This window comes from Protobothrops mucrosquamatus, unplaced genomic scaffold (genome assembly GCF_001527695.2).
Source record: "Protobothrops mucrosquamatus isolate PMUCROS unplaced genomic scaffold, P.Mucros_1.0 scaffold79, whole genome shotgun sequence".
Taxonomy (NCBI): domain Eukaryota; kingdom Metazoa; phylum Chordata; class Lepidosauria; order Squamata; family Viperidae; genus Protobothrops; species Protobothrops mucrosquamatus.
Window position 1 is genome coordinate 1297926 of NW_015386456.1, and position 18800 is coordinate 1316725.

The window sequence follows — 18800 nt, forward strand, 5'->3', positions numbered from 1 at the left end:
AACCTCCTGGTTTGTCTTAATATCTAACACAAAGAGACTTTGCATTAAATAGCAAAGCAAAGGAAGAAAGGCAGGTACCGGTATTAGCCATTCACTGGCCATCAAAGAGCAACCTTGATAAATACAATACAAAGTAAAATAAAACCAAATATACTACTAGGATAAATGTCAAACCCTATTCCTTTTTTGCATTCTTATTTTAAGTTAAGTCTCATTTAAGTTGAGCTCATTTCCCGCTGACCTTATAGATTCCTAGATATAATTTGCCCAAATGTGGAAGAGATTTGCCATTTCTTACTTCCCAAGCTAGCCTTCAGCCCTACTATTTCCTGGTGGTCACTAATCCAAGTACTTATTAGGTCAAACCCTGCTTGGGTTTTGTTTTTTTTGTTTTTTTGAGATAAGCCAATATAAGCTAATGCCACCATGTGGGTGGGCAATAATCTTTTTGCAACTATCAAACATTAACAGAAATATGTGCAAACTTTAAAATTCTCCTGAACTCCTCACCAGCATGGGTTTAATAGAAGATTATTGTAAATAAATGAGAGCCAATAGGAGTTAAGGCATCAGGTGAGAATCCAAGAGACTGTGACTCTTTCCTTAGGCACAAAGCCAGTTGGGTGAATTTGGGCCAGCCACTTTCATTCAGCCTAGGAAGGAGACAATTGCACATCACTTCTGAAACACCTTGTGAAGAAAACTGTGGGGACTTGTCTGGGAAGATTCTGAGAATCGAGAGTTGTGTCTGTGCAGAAGTCCTTCCAAAACCTCTCCATGAAATGGGCACTGAGGTATAGGACAGCTTCTGGATATGGTAGCTAGTGGTAGAAGACTGTATAATTCAAGCTGTCTTGTCTTAATGCAACTTTCCAAATGTGTGAACCTTCCAACTCCTGGAATTCTTAGCAAAACCCATTCTTCCCTTTGTAAGCACTATCCTGACTGTAATGGGTCAACATCAAGGATAGGACACAATGTATAGTTCAACTATAGAATTCACCGCCACCCGATGTAGTGATGATCATTTTGAAAAGTTTTTCAGAACACTTGGGAGCACAAAGGAAGCACTTCTCTGCAACATCTTAAAGCAGCTGCATCTTTTCCTGGGATCATGCAAGTAGGGCATGGCTGCTTTGAAATGAGCAGACAGTGCTATATGTCTGTTTCCCACACTTCCCCACAAGTACTTTTTGAGGATTAAAATGGCCAATCACTTCTATAACTGAGCAAAGATAATTAGCCTTCTACAGGTGCCTTCTTTATTCTTGTAGGTATGATACATAATTGTTGCAGGGCAACTTTTGTGCATCTTACAAATTCAAGGACATAATAGCACTGAATTTTTAAGACAAAAGTGAAAAAGAACTGCATGGCTATCTGCCCAACACATTAGATAGAATGCTACATTGGTTGCCATGGGACAAAGTACTTCTTGTACTGTTGCAGCTGACATGGCAGCATTAAATCAGACTGCCAGGCTGTGAAATCAATGAAACTTCCTTCCATGTTAAATGGATTTGGATCTCTGTATTGAGGGTCGATACTAAGAGCTTATCTGTGATTTTATCACTCGGGGGAAAAGTTATGAAAAAGAAAAAAAAGATTCATCCTAACAACATGTAATAACCTTATTATCGAATAGAATATACTACAAAGGGAGATGTTTCATGAGATCAGATATTTACATGTAACCAATATCATTGGTTAGGTAATTTATCCATTAAGTTCTTATTGTCTGATCTAGTTGGCAACACTTTTCCATGGCAGAGGTTTTTCATGATATTTGTTATTTACTTTTTTTTAACTGGAGAATGAGTTTGGAAACTTTTGTATGCAAAGGGTGTACAGGTAGTCCTCGAGTTACGACCACAATTGAGCCCAAAATTTATATTACTAAGTGAAACATTTGTTAAGTGAGTTTACCCTATTTTTTTACTTTTCTTGCCACTGTTGTTAAATGAATCATTGCAATTGTTAAGTTAATAACACGGTTGTTAAGTGAATCTGGCTTCCCCATTGACTTTGCTTGTCAGAAGGTCCCAAAAGATGATCACATGACCCTGGGACACTGCAACCGTCATAAGTAAGAACCAGTTGTCAAGCATCCAAATGTAAAACACGTAACCATGGGGAGGCTGCAATGGTCGTAAGTGTGAAAAACGGTCAAAAGTCACTTTTTTCAGTGCCGTTGTAACTTTGGTCACCAAATGAACTGTTGTAAGTCAAGGACTATCAGTACTATGCCCCTGAGCTATTGTCCCTTCTCCAATAACCAATTATTTGATTCTATGCAAAGTGCAGTCTGCATTCTTGCTATATAATCTAGGAAAATTCAGAAGTCTCTAGCTAGCTATGCTTACTGTTTTCCAAAGTGGAGGATATATTTATTTACCTATAAGCAGAACAAAGGACTTTACATCAGATTACAACAAGCTTTAGCTTGCTTTTGATAATATCTCCCTCCTTTTTTAGCAGTAATGCCAAATCATTTTTTTCCTATTAGTTATATTTGATTCTCAGAGACTCCCTGGACAAATCCCTGCAGTTTTTCAGAAGTGGTTTGACATTGCCCCCTTCCTAGGGCTGAGAGGAAGCCAAGGTCACTCAGTTGACTCTGTCCCTCAGGCAGGAGTAGAACTCACATTCTCCCCATTTTTAACCTGATGCCTTAACTACCAAGCCAAAATGGCTTTCTAAATACTTTTTACACAGCAATAAATACTAAATACTTTTAGTAATGTTTCCTATTATATGGACTGGGCCCCTTCCTCAGCTGCCTTTTTCAGAAAGCAGGTCAGTTTATTCTGCATTGGGTTGAGGCAAAGAACAAAATGGCAGCTTCTCTCTAGTCCACCTACTCCTGTGCTAGTTGAACCTTATTTGAACAATGGGAAGGGGCAGCATTTTTTGCCACACCAGAGGGCAGCAAAATGGTGCCAGCACACATAGCTCTTGCCATAGCCAACCACAACTAAGATCTCTAAGAGCACATCATATAAAGCAGTCAAGGTCCTGTGAATAGAACATTTGTGTAAAACAAACCAGACAAATTAAAACCTAATTCTCTCAACAATTTATCAGTGGAAAATAATACCACATTTGTGAAGCTTTAATGTACCAGTTTTGTACTTAAAGATCGTATCGGTTGACGTTTTTCTTTTTTATTCTGTTGCTTAAGGTTAATGGTAAATTTCAATTTTATAAAGCAAACAATCTTACTAATCTGTACAGACTGCAAATATTATATTAGCAACAGCTAATTCAAACTGAAAAAAAATATCTGCTATAGGGCACTTTCTCATTCAGCAACCACTATTGTTCTAAGGATCGAGACATTATGTTACTAAATCTGTGGGTCTGTGTTTTTGAATACATGAGGTGTTATATATTGGAGAGAGAATATGGTCCCCTTGCCCTTGTCATATTCCTCATCTAAACTGGAGGACCAGCTTCTGCTGTTTCCTGGAGGACATGCAGTATGCAGAATTTCCCTACCTGCAGTCAGCCTCTTACACATTTCAGTCAATAGGTATCACATTATTCAGAGCACAGATATGCTTATTTGTTGGTATTTTTTCTATCATAATTCAGAATACATAAGATGTTTTCCCTCCCACAGGTGATGCTTGATGGGAAGGGAAACTAAGCCAAAAACTTTCCTTAAGTTTTGCTGATTGTTCCTGAAATATAGTAAGGGCTTGGCTGAAGGGGTTGTGCAATTTACAGTCAATGGGGAACCAGTCAGCTTGCAAGCAGGTTGGCAGGTAAGTAAGGAGCTGCTGCTGGGTGGGGGAGGTGCCACAGCATGACTGCTGCCAGGCATCTCAGGGTATGCAGGTAGCTGCCATGGGCAGGGGATGACTTAGGTAGCCAGACTCCTCAGGAGAAAAAGCCACTGGAATGTAAACAACTTACCAGAACAACTTGTAACTTTCCCTGCCAGCTTCCCCTTTAACTTCACTTGTTGGGAGCTGGCAGGGAAAGTTGCAATTGGTGACTGTGTGACCATGGGATTCGGCAACCATTCTAAATGCAAGCCAGTTGCCAAGCCAGAGATGCTGTGATGACTGGAACGGCAAGGACCAATCATGCGTACCACTCGTTCAGCACCATCATAACTTTGAATGGTTACTGAACTGATTAAATGAGGACTATCTGTAATTCTACTGTGTATTCATTTCAGATTCTAATCCTAAAATACTAAATCACACATTTCAAGTAAAGATTTTCAAGATTTGCCAGGAGTGTACATTAATCATTGTCTTGTTTTAAAATACAGGAGGCTGTTTCTTCCTGTAACAAAAGGAACAAATGTTCTATAAAACTAAACCTTTAAAAACAGAACTTTAAAAAGTGTTTTTTAAAAAAGTATCAAAAATCTGTTTGTAAAGATTTCTGTACAGATATACTTTAGTTGTTTGAAAACATCTGAAAAATATAATAAATGCAAAAAGCAAGCTAAATGTGCCAACCAGATTGTCACGGATTCATTCTTGGTTTATTGCTTTCAAAAAATGTAAATATTTATTAACATTGTTCATCAACTAAATCTGTAAATTTTCATTTTATGGCCATTCACAGATTACTTTAACCTCTTTTTTTACCACATAGTTAATCTTCTCCATGAAATTTTCTCACGTTATTATTAAGCCTTTAAAACATATTCCAGGTTCTAAAGAGAAAATATGTATTTTAGAAATATATTGTAACAATATGCTATACTGTTGATTCTACACTTAGCTAGAGGTTTTAATAGTTTAACTGTAGACTCTTTGTTACACTAAATAAGACAAAGAGATTTATTGGAAGGCTGATTCACTCATTATAAAAGCAGTGACTGTACAGCGGCATGTATATTACCGGTGCTTGTAGAGCAGCTTCTTTAATATTAATATTACAGTGTATATTTTTGTTATATGGTTGACTAACGATGAAGAAGGTCCTTAAAATTTAAAGGAATCTAATTGGCATTTCCCTGTTTCAGTTTTTCTTACCTGTCTATTCTTTGTTTTTAAGGATAAAGTGGAACTAATTCTGCAAGCATGAATTTGATCCCAAATTATTTTGGCACAGAGCCAACCAAGAGGGCTTCCAAAAGGTCAATATGGCCATGTAATTGAAGACCTGCCCCCTTTTTAATGTATATTGTTACACCTTTTAATACAAGCAGATCTTTGATCATTCAGTCACAGCCACCATCTTGTTTTTGTTTTTTTTTGCTGCGCCCTGCAGAAAGCTACGAGAACCCAAAGAGAAAAGTGTGAAGACAAAGAGAATTGAATGACAGGAAACAGAAGAAAGGAAAGGGATATGCATCCAGGAATACGGGAGCTTTTAAGATAAGAAATTCTGTAGATAAGCAGAGAGTTTTGCACCTTTAAACAGAAATTTCATACTCCATATTGTTTATTCATGTATTGGTATAGTTAATAGTTTAATTGTTGATAACAAACTGACCCACCCAGTCAGCATACTATACACAACCAAGTAATGCCAAGAAGAAAGCTATTATGAAACAAAATAAATCAAATTAAGAAATCTATATTTCTCATCTTAGGTGTGGGAAGGAAGATTTTAAACTATTTAGCCCCACCCCCAACTTACAAATCATGCCATTTCTAAGTAGAATTTTTTTAGCAAAATAATATATTCCACAAAAAATAGATAAAAAAAGAAAAATGTGCTGTTTTTAAACTTATAAATGGATGAAAATAAAATAGCACAATATTTAAAGCCAAACAAAAATGTACTGAAAGAGTTTTAAATATATAAAAAAACAACTTAAATGCATGAGGAAACACTTAAATATTGCAACCAGCATCACAGAGACAAACACAGGCTTGAGATATTCCATCTACTCAGATAAAGCACTATGAAGATTCAATGCAAGTTCTAGGCTTCTTAATATATGATCATAGAACCCCTGGGGATCTCCCAAGACCATATCAGAGGTCTCTGTAATCAAAATTATTTGCCAGACATTGAAAATACTTGCAAAATTTAAAATAATATCATGTATGATTCAAAAAATACATATTCTATGAATGCATTATTTTTAATTTTTAATATGAATATCAATAAATATATTTTTTATTTTTAAAAAAAGCTCTTTTGGGATCCTCTGTGGTTTAAAAAGTGGAAAGCGGTCCTGAGAGCAAAACTTTTAAGAAACACTGTTCTAGATGTTGCATTTCATTAAAAACTGGAAATCATCTATGAAAAAATGCATGCATTATTTTCTTTTTTAAAAATGTTACAGATCCCTCCCAGTGGCTGCCCTCTCACGATGCCTGGAAGCTGTGGGGACATAGATGAGGGAAAACAGGTTTCATCTGACTCTTGGTAACACAAAGTGGCTGTAGATATGCAGAGCTTCAGGATCCATTATCATCATTAATTCCGGATTCTACCACAGACACACCTGGTATGCAATTGGGGATTCCCCTATACTCATGACTCTTGCTCAGATGGCATCATGATTGTGTTGTGTGCCAACTTTGCCCTTTTCTGGATCGTGTGGTCTGGCACTCAGTCACCCATGCCCTGGTCATCTTGTGTTGGATTATTGCAATGCACTCTACGTGGGGATACGCTTGAAGAGTATTCAGAAACCACAACTGGTCCAGAATGCAGCAGTGCGGACAGGGTGGCACATATAACACCACTGTTATGTGAGCTGCACTGGTTACCGAATTGTGTCTGGGTCCAATTCAAGGTATTGGTTATCACTTTTAAAACCCTCTGTGGCATGGGTCCAAGATATCTGTGGAACCATCTTTCCGCAATGCAACTGATGCCCCGCCCGCTTGTGCTGGCAGAAGGCCTTGTGTGAACCCCATCAGCCAAGGAATTTCAGCTAATGGAATCCAGGGTAAAAGCCTTTTCTGCCACGGCCCCCACCCTTTGAGACACCTTGCCCCAGGAGGTGAAATCCGCCCCCATCTTTTTTAAGGCTTCAGGAAAAGTCTTAAAGCTTGGCTAGCTGGCTGCCATGAGGCCCGGAAGGAGCTGTTAGCAGGAGGTGGTTGGTGCAGTAACAGAGGAGGCATCACCACTTCTCTACTCCAAACCTGTGATTATTTTTAGTTTGTTTTAATGTTTTGTAGTTTTAAGGTTTTATATTCTTAATTATTTTGATATCTGCATGTTTTATCACATTAAAAACTGATCAGAGTCACCTCAAACCACAAGATGGGCAACAATGCAGTTAAAGAAAAGGAAGCAAAACAACTTGCTACTCAAGGTGACCCAGAAATTGCTATTGTGGCAGGTATTTTTTTAGAATATTATTAACGCCAAAGTTTATAGTATTGTGTGTTAATTTTATGACCAATTAATCACACAGAATTTTCACCAGAGGCACAATCCTATGCATATAAATTTAAATTCTCAGTGCCCACCTCAAATGACAGCCTTTAATTGTTGCTATAAATCAATAAGATGCTGGGTTAAAATGAAACCAACTGGTACTGAGGTAATGATTTCACATTAAGAGAATAAATTCTATGGCTATGTAAGGTGAGACCACTCTTACCTCCATGGGAAATGCCTTAAAATTAACTGTGTGTTCTGAGCCACGTTGATTTTCTCTGCCCCAGTGAAATCGAACATTGTGAAGTTCAAATTCATGGCCCCGAGGTAATGGGCCTCCCACTAACACTGGAAAAGAGCACAATACAAATTATTGCAAGTGATATTCATGGCTAGCAATGTTCTAAAACCACTCTGAACAAACAGTTGGAAAATTGTTTCTCTTTGGGCAAAGGTCAAATATGAAAGCTGCAGTGGAGTTCACAATTAACACCGTTGGTAGAGCAATACTGTATACTTCATGGTTATACTATGCAAATAGTATTCGGTTGCATTCTTTTATTTATGCAATGTCACAGTTTCTTAGTGAAAAATATATGCTGAGCCGTGTTTATGAAAACAAACTATACTGTATAGGAGGTCCATGTTTTACAATGTGACAGTTGCCTTGAGACTATATTTGGCCATTTGAATACAAGAAAGAAATAAGCAGGAACAAGCAGTGGCTGAACACACACATTGCTGTAACCCACAATGTGATTTATTTGGCTGCAGCTTCACATATTGTCTGATTTCAGCTATTGAGGCTTATTCAACTAACTGTAGATAAAACTTGAGCTCCATGTGTGAGCCCTGCTAATGTGTAATAATGAAGAATGATCAGCTAGTCAAAACAATTTGATAGAGAGCAGCAACAGGAGGCAAGTAAACCTCAGATGCACAGATTCTACAAAATTGTATATGGGTTTGTTAGATGTTAGAAGACACCAGCAAATGAGAAACCATTTTGGATGATGTCTTTCTCCCTAGACAATTCATACAAATATATTTGGGGGATATATTGAAAATTTTAAGTTGTATGTTTCTCCTGTGTTAAAACTATACATTAATAAATGCATGCCAATGTTACAAAATATACATTATAGTCTTCAATTACTTCCTTCCAGCCAGGCTCAGAAAGTTATTACATTGCTCAAGTTCTCATTGAAAGTTTGGAAAGTGATTTTTTTAAAACCATTTTTTCAGAAATATTGTGGATGAAAAATGATACTGACATTATAACAGTATATTCTGAAGTTTTCTGAGAAGATTACACATACACACACATTATTTATAAGCATTTTTTATTTTAAGCTTGTGGAGTTTTGCTTATTATATTCTGCATAACTAAAAACAAAATAATTGTCTGAGAAGGAAAGATTGTTTGATAGATTTAGATAGAAAGTGTTGAACTTTGTAATCTTATTGCAGCCTGCAAAAGAGAAGTGTCATGGCCAAAGCAAAACATCAGTCAGCCTTGGATCTGGTACATAAAAACAGATAAGGCAGATAGTTAAGGCTCTTTTTCCCTTGATAATTTAACAACAACAACAAAAAACCAGACTGGTAAATTAAAAGGGAAACTCTGAATTTTGAGATCAACATTTTTACTGCATATACAGAATAATAAGGCCACGTTTTAAAAAACAGGGAGGTGGATGAAATCCTAAATTCCAATGTTCCTTTCCTGCCAAAAAGCCACCCCAAAGTATGTGTCTGCTCTGGAAGAAACTAAGGGAAATGCCTTCATCTCTATGCTGCAGTAGGCTAGACATACCCACTTTTGACACAAATCCTGTATCAGTACGTATGCAACATATGCCTCGCTCCAATTAGCAATTGGGTGAGATATGGTGGGCATACTTTTTTCCTGATTTCTGTTTGTAATTTTGGAGAATATCTAAAGTGGACTTAAAAACCTTCCTGACTCAAAGCTGCAAGTTACCAGGGCAGTATTTCTTCTAATCATAATGAGATTTCTTTTTGTCTAACCCTAGCTGCCTCATATCATTTAGAACATTGCCGGGAATATTATAAATAATCAACTCTGAATGCTGGCAAAGGAAATGTTTGTTTAAAATGTATACTAGAGAGGGTAATTTCTGAGCTCTTTTCTATTTGAAAGAGATATAAGAGTTGTATATTCATATCTCCTATTTGCACACACATTACATGTATGTTTCCTGGTGGAGTGAGGGCTCATTCCTTTTACTCCCAGCAATCAGCCATCTGCTTTTCCAAGCGACCTTTGAGTTACAACAATACGTAACTAATGTCTCCATGAGGTTTACAGGATGCCTTTTCCATACTGATCAAACATAGCTTATGTACATGAAAGCAGAGAAGTAGGAATTCAATATTCTCTAAGCAGACATTCTACTGATATATTGAACTATTGTTCATGATGCTGAAAAGTATGTCCAAAAGCTGAACTGATAAAAAAAATCAAAGGATTTAAGTTCAACAATATTTAGAGGCCATCAATTTGAAGGGTAACTGAAGTACTGCATTTCCTGTGCCCCAGTTTGACAGTGAGAATTAAAATGAAATAAATTAAGAGTTCTGATAATCAAGAAAGCTCTAGTCAACCAGTTATTTAATACATGGAACATCATTTTCCTTCACTCTTATACTTTGTAATGCACAGCCATAAGATTTCAGCTCTGATTCAGTTCAGTTCAGACATCAGATCACAGACCTTGGCTCAGTCTCCTCATAAATGTACTATTGAATTGAATTGATTGAATTAATGTAAATGAAAGAGGATTCAGATAAACTGGAGCAAGTTCAGAGAACAATAAAGCTGAAGAGCACAAAGAAAAAATGAGAAAAACGTATACCTTACAGCAATAAGAAAACAGAGGGAGAATTTTATGACACTGTTCATATACATAAAGGGATTTTGTACAGACAAAGGCTCCAATCTCTCAGAATGCAGATGATGAAATTCATTTGAGTTAAAGAAAAACAGATACTGGGTGAATGTTAGGATAAATTTCCTCCCAGTTAAGAACAATTTGACAGTGGAACCAATTATCAGGAGTGTCCTCTACTTCCTAGGATGGATTCAAGGAAAGCCCAGATAGTTCTCTGACAGAAATTTGTTATTTTAAATTACTACCATGAGCAGCAGATTGGACCTAATGCCTAAATAGCCCCATTCAGTTCTCCAATTCAAATAGAATATTTCTGAATATGTTGCTACTATTGATACTAATGATAAGTAACATAATTTTAAAATGAAACAATGGATGCTGGTATTAGCTTATCATAAAGCAAACAAAGGAAGTAAGTAGTGAAGAAAGCATACTTGATTTAGTCTTTAAGAGGATCTGAACTACGTGTCCATCATTGATGATCTCACAATCACGGCATACAACATAATTTGGTGATAAGCATACTTCCAGTAACAATGGGTCATATTTGGCCTCTCTTGAGTTCAAGTTAATGGGAGATTGATATTCCCCATTTGCATCAGGAAAGATTAGCCCCCACTCAACACCTGAAAAAAGAGAATAACACGTTTCATTGAAATGAAAGTTAACAGTTTTTCTATATGCTCTTAGAAAAATGGACTGTAACAAGATTTATCCTGTTCTGCTATACATTTTTCCAAGTCTATTGAAGATAGATCAGAAGTAAAAAATCTGACATCAGATTAGTCCAAACAAGAGGCAGGTGGAAACTGTCCCCCCCATCCAATTGAGAGTAGTTAAATTAGTTAGGCCACAGAGGCAAAAGGGAGCAACACAAGAATTTAACCTTGATTTCATTAACAGGGCTTCCATTTGAAGCATAGCAGTCACTGGATTTCTTTTATAATAGCACCACTAGCTTCTGCTTTTTCTAGCTCACATTATCAAGAGAAGTGGGACAAAAATCCCTAGGAAAATGAACCAAAATTATTTATATGTATCATATTTCAAGACCAAAACAGGGTCAAAGTATTAACTATTCAATGAACGTTTATCCAGAGGACTGCTTCTTTGTATGCAAATAGCAGCTTCAAAGTTATAGTTTGTATAAGAGCTACAACATTTAGAAAGATTGTGTTTTCCACCTGCTTAATGCCAGGAATGAACAATATATACCCACATGTTTGAGAGGGTGCTTTTTCAAAAATGCTTGTCAAGTGCAAAGATGCATTTAATCTCTCATGGCCAGCAGGTCATGCCAAAGATTTCTTCTGAAGAACATTTAAAGTACCATAATATAAAATACAAATGCCAATGATTTATTTAGGGAAAATAAAACTACGTGACAAAACAGCTCCTGTTCTCATTTTCAATTCCTATTATCACAATCATTGATCAGAAATAAAAAAATATATATTCAGGTTGATTTAAGGACAAGTCAAAGACTACTTTAGATTGCCAAGACCATCATTTGATGAACACAGAATTGAAGTGATCGTCATTTGATGAACACAGAATAAACTAACTATAGAACAGTGTCATTTCTGACATGCAATAACCTGACAGGGATCTACAAGTAAAATTCCAGCAGGTATGTTAAACAGAAGACAGCCAAAGAATCTGTAAATTAACATTTTAATAACACATGAGCTACTAATTCCTACTATCTTTAAGCCATAAAAATATCCTTCAGGTATAAAAACTGGAAGTCAGGATTTTAAGAGAAAGTTTGCTTAGCCTGAGTAAAGGTCATGAAACATCACAAAGCAGGGAATACTTTTAAGTTGATTAAAACTCTTTTTAGGTTAAAGGAAAGAATTGAATTCCTGTTTAACATCTTCTCAAAGGTGTTTTTCAAAAGGCAACTAGATATTCTTGGGGGGGGGGTTCCCCATGAAAATATTTTGCTTCTCATCTAAGAAGCTTCTTCAGTTTTTCAAGGAAAAAACCAAGAAAGTCCAGTTGCCTTTTGAAAAGAACTTTTGGGACATCCATGATCTGGATGATTGAGACTTTTCATAGATGTTTAATGTCTTGATTTCACCAAATAAAATCTAACTTTTCTAGTTTTGTATAATGCTTCCTTCCCGTCATCTCAGAAAATGTACATTTTTAATTTTTCACCCCAAACACAGGAACAGCATCCATTCCTGCATGCACATGCAATTTTTCATTTAATATCACTTAATTTTCATTTAATAGCCTGAAGAATCTGAGTCCCTAACAAATCCACACTACCTGCAATTTTGTTTTCTTAGTCCTAGATCACGTGATCACTGTGTACACAACATCTCATCTACAACTCTGGCTCCATGCTGCCTTGAAAGGAATGCCACAGGTGATAAAAAGAAAAAAGAAAAACCCCAAGAGATTAAAAATCCCTTCCAGGGGCCACAGCAGTTGTAAGTAGGGACTCGGTCACTCCAATTCCTCAGTGTAAGAGTTTTGAACGCCCCACGGCAGTGTGTTGTTAAAGCGACTCTGAAGCTTTTTGTTTTTTGTTTTACTTCCAAACAAATCTCTCACTTTTGGATGCAGCTGGCTTCACCTGGCAACCTTTCATTTTCGTCGGCAGAAAATTGCTTTACTGAACACCCCAGACAGAATCTGATAACCAAGGCAAGTATTACCTGCACATATTGATGGGGACAAGAGCCAGCGTGGGCTTTACTTTCCGTCTTCTCCCACTCCCTCCCATTCCTCCGACTGGTCGCAGCTCACAAACTCTACCCAGCCCCCCTCCCCCGCCCCGGCCGCCGCCTGCTTACCTTCTTCGTAGCCCCAATCCACACTCTCCTCTCTCTCGGCGACTTGCCCCGATTCCTCCATGAAGCTGCCAGCTTTTTCCGCGCTTCGCGGGCGCTCCCGGCAAAAACCCCGCGCGGAAGTTTGCTCTCCGCCTGGTTGTGTGCCTGAACTGAAAATAGGAGCCGGCGCTTTCTTTGCGAACTGCTAGGTTGGGACTGTGTGAAGACAGGCAACTTGGCTGCAAAGAGACACGTGTTCAGAAGGCGGTGCCTCTCTTGAGACGGGGCGGTTTGTGCTTGTGCGCAACTAGCTGCGTTGCTTAGGTTAACGGTGTTAAGGAAAGAAACGTCCATGTCAGAAGGTCGAGAGGGTAAGGCGATGCAGTCTAGAAAATGTGGTGAAAAAGAGGTTGGGAAGCGTGGCCTGGATCAGTAGGGAATTAACTAGAGTTTATAACCCTCCTTGCTTTCCCCTTGGTCTACCCCATTTCAGGAATGTTTATAGTGACACTTAAATTGTAATAAAGGAAAGTTGTTTTTTCAAACGCTGTATTACTAAATGTGCATCTATTTCTAAATCAACAATCTCTTAAAGTATAGACTATCTTCAATCCTAATTTCAGTTGTCAGGAATACTCATGCCAAGGGCCTGTAATTATCTAATATTGCGCTATATTGTTTCAGACAACCAGCTTGTTTACAGAGTTTGGGCTTCCCAATCCCTGTGGCTCATTTGCTTAGCCATGATTAACACTATTTTCTCAAGCCACATTTATGTGTTTGCATGATATCAGAAACCATATCGTGCTAGATTTATGCAATATTCTAGTGTTTCTCAACCTTGACAATTTTAAGGCATGTGGACTTCAACTCCCAGAATTCCACAGCCAGCAATGCTGGCTGTGGAATTCTGGGAGTTGAAGTCCACATGCCTTAAAATTGTCAAGGTTGAGAAACACTGTTCTAGACTAAAATGTGGTTAACCTAATCCCTCACCTTCCTCTCATTCCTGAACGAGTTTATAGTGGCAGGAAAAACATAGATACAACTGCCTTATTAGAGGGGAGTTTTCTTTTTATATTGCTTTGCGGAATTGACAAGATGTTTCTGAGAAGCTTAAATGAATACACTTAAACACTGACAGTAAATTAAAAATTATAAAAGTGATCTAAAATGTCACTGACAAATCAGTTTTCCAGACTATCTATCCATCTATATCAGTGATGGCGAACCTTTTAGAGACCGAGTGCCCAAACTGCAACCCAAAACCCACTTATGCATCGCTGGGGGCCCAGGTGGGTGTGGCCCATTGGCTGGGTATGGCCAATCGGGTGGGCAGTGGTAACGGCAGACTGGGTGGGACTAAAAAGTTCAATCAATCAATTCCAACTTTCCAGGATCTTTTTTTCCCGTGAGAAGTTGAAACTGACTGATTGATTGAACCTTTTTTCTTTTTTTTTTGCACATGGCGGCGGAGGCCTAAAGTGAAAAGGTTTTATAAAACCCACTGAAGGCCTAGGACTGGGGCAATGGCGCGCGTGCCCATAGAGAGGGCTCTGAGTGCCGTCTCTGGCACCCGTGCCATAAGTTCGCCACTACTGATCTATATAAACAAATAAACTGAAAAGCAACATTTGGTATCAATGTTTATTCTCACTTTCCCTCCTTTAAACCTCCTAGGAAGATTCATTTTTTGTTTCTAAAAGTTTCAGAATGGAAGAATTTTTATCAGGTTTGTCTGACAAGCTACAAGGAAGGATGAATCAGTACTAGGGTTTGATGAAATGTAAAATACAAAGTAATATTTAACTGCTGCAAATAATTTGTCTTCAAAGTGGCTTATTCACTCTTAATAAAGCATATTAAGCATAACATTACTCTGGCAAAAACTACATTAAATCTTAGCAAATTCAAGCACATTCATTCTTTGTAACTGAGATACAGGTAACTTACAACCTTTTGTTTAGTGACTGTTCAAAGCTACAATGGCATTGAAAAAAGTGATTTATGACTGTTTTTCACACTTATGACCGTTACAGCATCCCCATGGTCACATGATCAAAATTCCAACACTTGGAAACTGGTTCATATTTATGACGGTTGCAGTGTCCCAGCATCACATGATCACCTTTTGCAAAATTCTGACAGGCAAAGTCAATGGGGAAGCCAGATTAATGTAACAACTGTGTTATTAAAATAACAACTGCAGTGTTTTACTTAACTGTGGCAAGAAAGGTTGCATGGGGCAAAACTCACTTAACAACTATCTTGCTTAGCAATAGAAATGTTGGGTCAATTGTGGTCATAAATCTAGGACTATCTGTACTTGTAGTTCAGTGTATAATGGAGATGCAGCCAGTACCTATTCTCATCACAAATTGACGGCCAGCTTCTATCAGTCTCCCCAGAAGCGGTGAATGCTCCAAGACTGGAAGTTTTTAAGAAGAGACTGGACAGCCATTTGTCTGAAATGGTATAGGGTTTCCTGCCTGAGCAGGGGGTTGGACTAGATGACCTCCCAGGTCCCTTCCAACAACAACAACATCATCATCATCATCATCATTATTATCTTCATGCAGGAGAATTATTTTTTTTGTCATGTCTTCATCTGAGCCCTTCCCCTGCTAACAAAATAATGTTTAGGATTACCTAATCCACATTGGATGGTGTTGGAGAAGACTCCTGTGAATACCAGGAGAGCCAACAAATGGTTCATTGTGCAACTAAACCCAGAATTCCCACTTGGGGCACAAATGACTGGGCTCAAATTATCCTACTTTGGACTATTATGTTAGTTACATAATTCTAGTTACCTAGAAAAGGCTCCAGCACTGGAAAAAGTGGAAGGAAAAAAAGATAAGGCTGATATTAAGGCAAACAAATTCAGTTATAGTAGCAATAGGTGCACCATTGGAAGTCTTGAGAGACTAAGTTAGGGACAGATCATCTATGAGGTCACTAAAAGTCGACACCAACTTGATAGTACATAATCATCTGAGACCTGCAAAGGCTTTTCTATGCAGTTTGTTACCTATATACTTATAAAGATCCTAAAGGTTGTGTTCACAACATAAACTACTAGTAGCTAGCCAACCTTATTTTAATAATTTTATGCTAATCCAGCACATAGCAGTGTGTCATCTAAACCAGGACAATGGACTAATTGAATAAGATTAAGCATGGTTTATTGAATGGAGCTGATATATTTTTAAGCTGAGAAACATACTGTTGCTCTCACACACAGTCCAGGAACTGAATTTGAAGAGGATTTTAAAATATGTTGTCCCCAAACATTCCACTCTTGTGCAAAAGTTAACTAAAGAATGTGCATATGAGAAGCAAAAAGTGCAAGAAAAAATGTGAAGAAAAATAGAAAAGAAAAAAGATACAAAGAGATTATAAAACAGCAGTTATAAGTACAATTATATTTTAACTCTCTCTTTAAAGGTACATCATAATTTCTGTCTATAATCTATTCTACTAATCAAAGCCATAAATCCTGTCTAATAATGAAAGCTATGAATCACAAATTTTGTTTTTCATATTTATGCGAAAAGTATAAATTTTCTATCACCACATATTCCTGTTCCTGACCTGATTTTTTTTCTTCTGCCCCCCCCCATACCTCTCTGAGTGGAAAGATTACCTAAACAACCTATCTCAGTGGTGGCGAACCTATAGCATGGGTGCCAGAGGCGGCACTTGGAGCCCTCTCTGTGGGCACACATGCTGTTGCCCCAGCCTTGCCTTCCCCCGCGGCCCCCTCCTCACCAACAGCCCCCCTGGAGGAGAGTCGCTCCCAAGTGTGGCCCATGTGGAGCAGCACAGCCAAGGACATGGCAGCCAGGCAGCATAGACAAGACTGCCCTCATGCCCCATCACACACAGTTGATGCTGCGGGGCACAGGCAGAGGGTGTGGCCACCATGGCACTGCTGGGCTGCCTGGGCAATCTGTGGTAGGCCTGGAGGCAGTGAGTGGCCCTGCAGGCAAGCGGGGTGGGGGCAGGGCAGGGGGTGGAGCAGTGGCAGGGCCAGTTTTTGGGCACTCGGTCTCTAAAAGGTTCTCCATCACTGACCTAGCTCATCCTGAATTGCCTTCCTCCCTAATATGCTATTCCAAGTTAACAAACTCAGTTCTATGACTTAATGACTTGATTAGAATCCTCCAGCCAACTGGCACATCTGCCTGACACTGACAAGACCCTAATCAATTTCATACTAAAGGTTTTTGTCTTCCAAACCACTTGCTATGTAAACATCTGGCGCTAATATATTCCTTTCCATGTGTGTTCCCCCATTGTGTGCCTGCTTGCTCCTCTTATAATACCTTCCTTTCCAATGAATATAAAACAACAATTCTCTTCTTACAGGTAATCGTTGACCTGTAAGATCTGTTTAGTGACTGTTCGAAGTTACAATGGCACTGAAAAAGTGGCTTATGACCATTTTTCACACTTACGACCATTGCAGCATCCCCATGGTTACATGATCAAAATTCAGATGCTTGGCAATTGGTTCATATTTATAACGGTTGCGGTGTCCCAAAGGCATGTGATCATCTTTTGTAACCTTCTGACAAGCAAAGTCAATGGGGAAGCCAGATTCACTTAACTGTGTTACTAATTTAACACCTAAAGTGTTTCTCTTAACAACTATGGCAAGAAAAGTCATAAAATGGGGCAAAACTATCTCACAACAACAGAAATTATGGGCTCAATTATGGTCACAAGTCAAAGACTACCTGTACTAATTATCACCAAAACCAGGTTGAGCATTCCCAAGGGTGGCCAAGGAGGGGGGAGAAGGACTACTAGAATTATCCTTTTATCTGGCTTCCTCAGGAGTAAAATTCCAGAGACCTTTCACACTGGGCTCACCAGACTGTTTGGTGTCATAGCCTTCGGAAGCTATAAAGCACGGCTGTCAAAGTCGATCGCATCATGTGACGTATCGTGATGTATCGTGACATTTTTTGCCTTTGCGGAGCTGGGGTGGGCGTACCCTATGCATGACACATCTGGCCCTCAGGCCGCCTGTTTGACACCCCTGCTATAAAGGAAAGGAAAACTAAAATAAAATTGTAAGCAGTTGCAGTCATGTGATTTTTCACTTAGTGAATGCTTTGCTAATGACCAGGTTGCCAGTTCTAATTGTGACTAAACAAGGACTACCAATACTTCATAGAAGTGCTATCTGTTCATCCCTGAGTCGTCATAAAAAAATATCAGCATTCTCTATCCTTTTTTCTATTGTATCTTCTCTCAGTCGCTGCAAAAAGGCAAAACAATTGGTTTAATTGTCTGGCTTTGGAACTTTCTCTCTCTCTAACATGATCCCATCCAGCTAATGATGGCTGTGGTGCCCCTGTCCTATCCATTCTGTCAAGACGCAAATTTGGTAAAAGGTGTTTATTTATTTATGTATGTATTTAAAAAAGGATCCACACAGGGATCTGAATCACACAATCAATAACTTTTGGGAGAAAATATTTTTATTTAGGCCTTTTTCCAGTCATTTCACTATAGGCATGTTTTCAAACTTGCACAAGACCAAGAAAGTCATAAAGTGAGCTAACACAATCTAGTGTAATTACAATGTGCTAATCTGGTTCATCCCTAACATAGTAGCAACCTCAACTCCTATCCATTGCAAGCAGGAGCAGTGCTTTCATGTAAAAATCAAACTGTAGTCTTTATTTTTTATTTATTCATAACATTTCTACACCACCCTCTCATCTAAGTGATTCTGGGCAGTTTACAATTAAGAAAATATAATGTAAAAACA

General features: G+C 38.3%; 1 protein-coding gene across 1 annotated transcript in view; it reads right to left on the reverse strand.

Annotated features, from left to right (window-relative positions):
* The window catches only part of CA8 (carbonic anhydrase 8), a 33987-nt gene extending 20863 nt beyond the window's left edge, over positions 1-13124 (reverse strand). The window contains exons 1-3 of the mRNA XM_029283416.1: positions 13037-13124; positions 10664-10855; positions 7538-7662 (exon numbers count right to left, since the gene is read on the reverse strand). Coding sequence (XP_029139249.1) covers positions 7538-7662; positions 10664-10855; positions 13037-13097 — 378 coding nt within the window. The 5' untranslated portion in view covers positions 13098-13124. The remainder of the gene's footprint in view (positions 1-7537; positions 7663-10663; positions 10856-13036) is intronic.
* Between the last annotated feature and the right edge of the window lie 5676 nt (positions 13125-18800).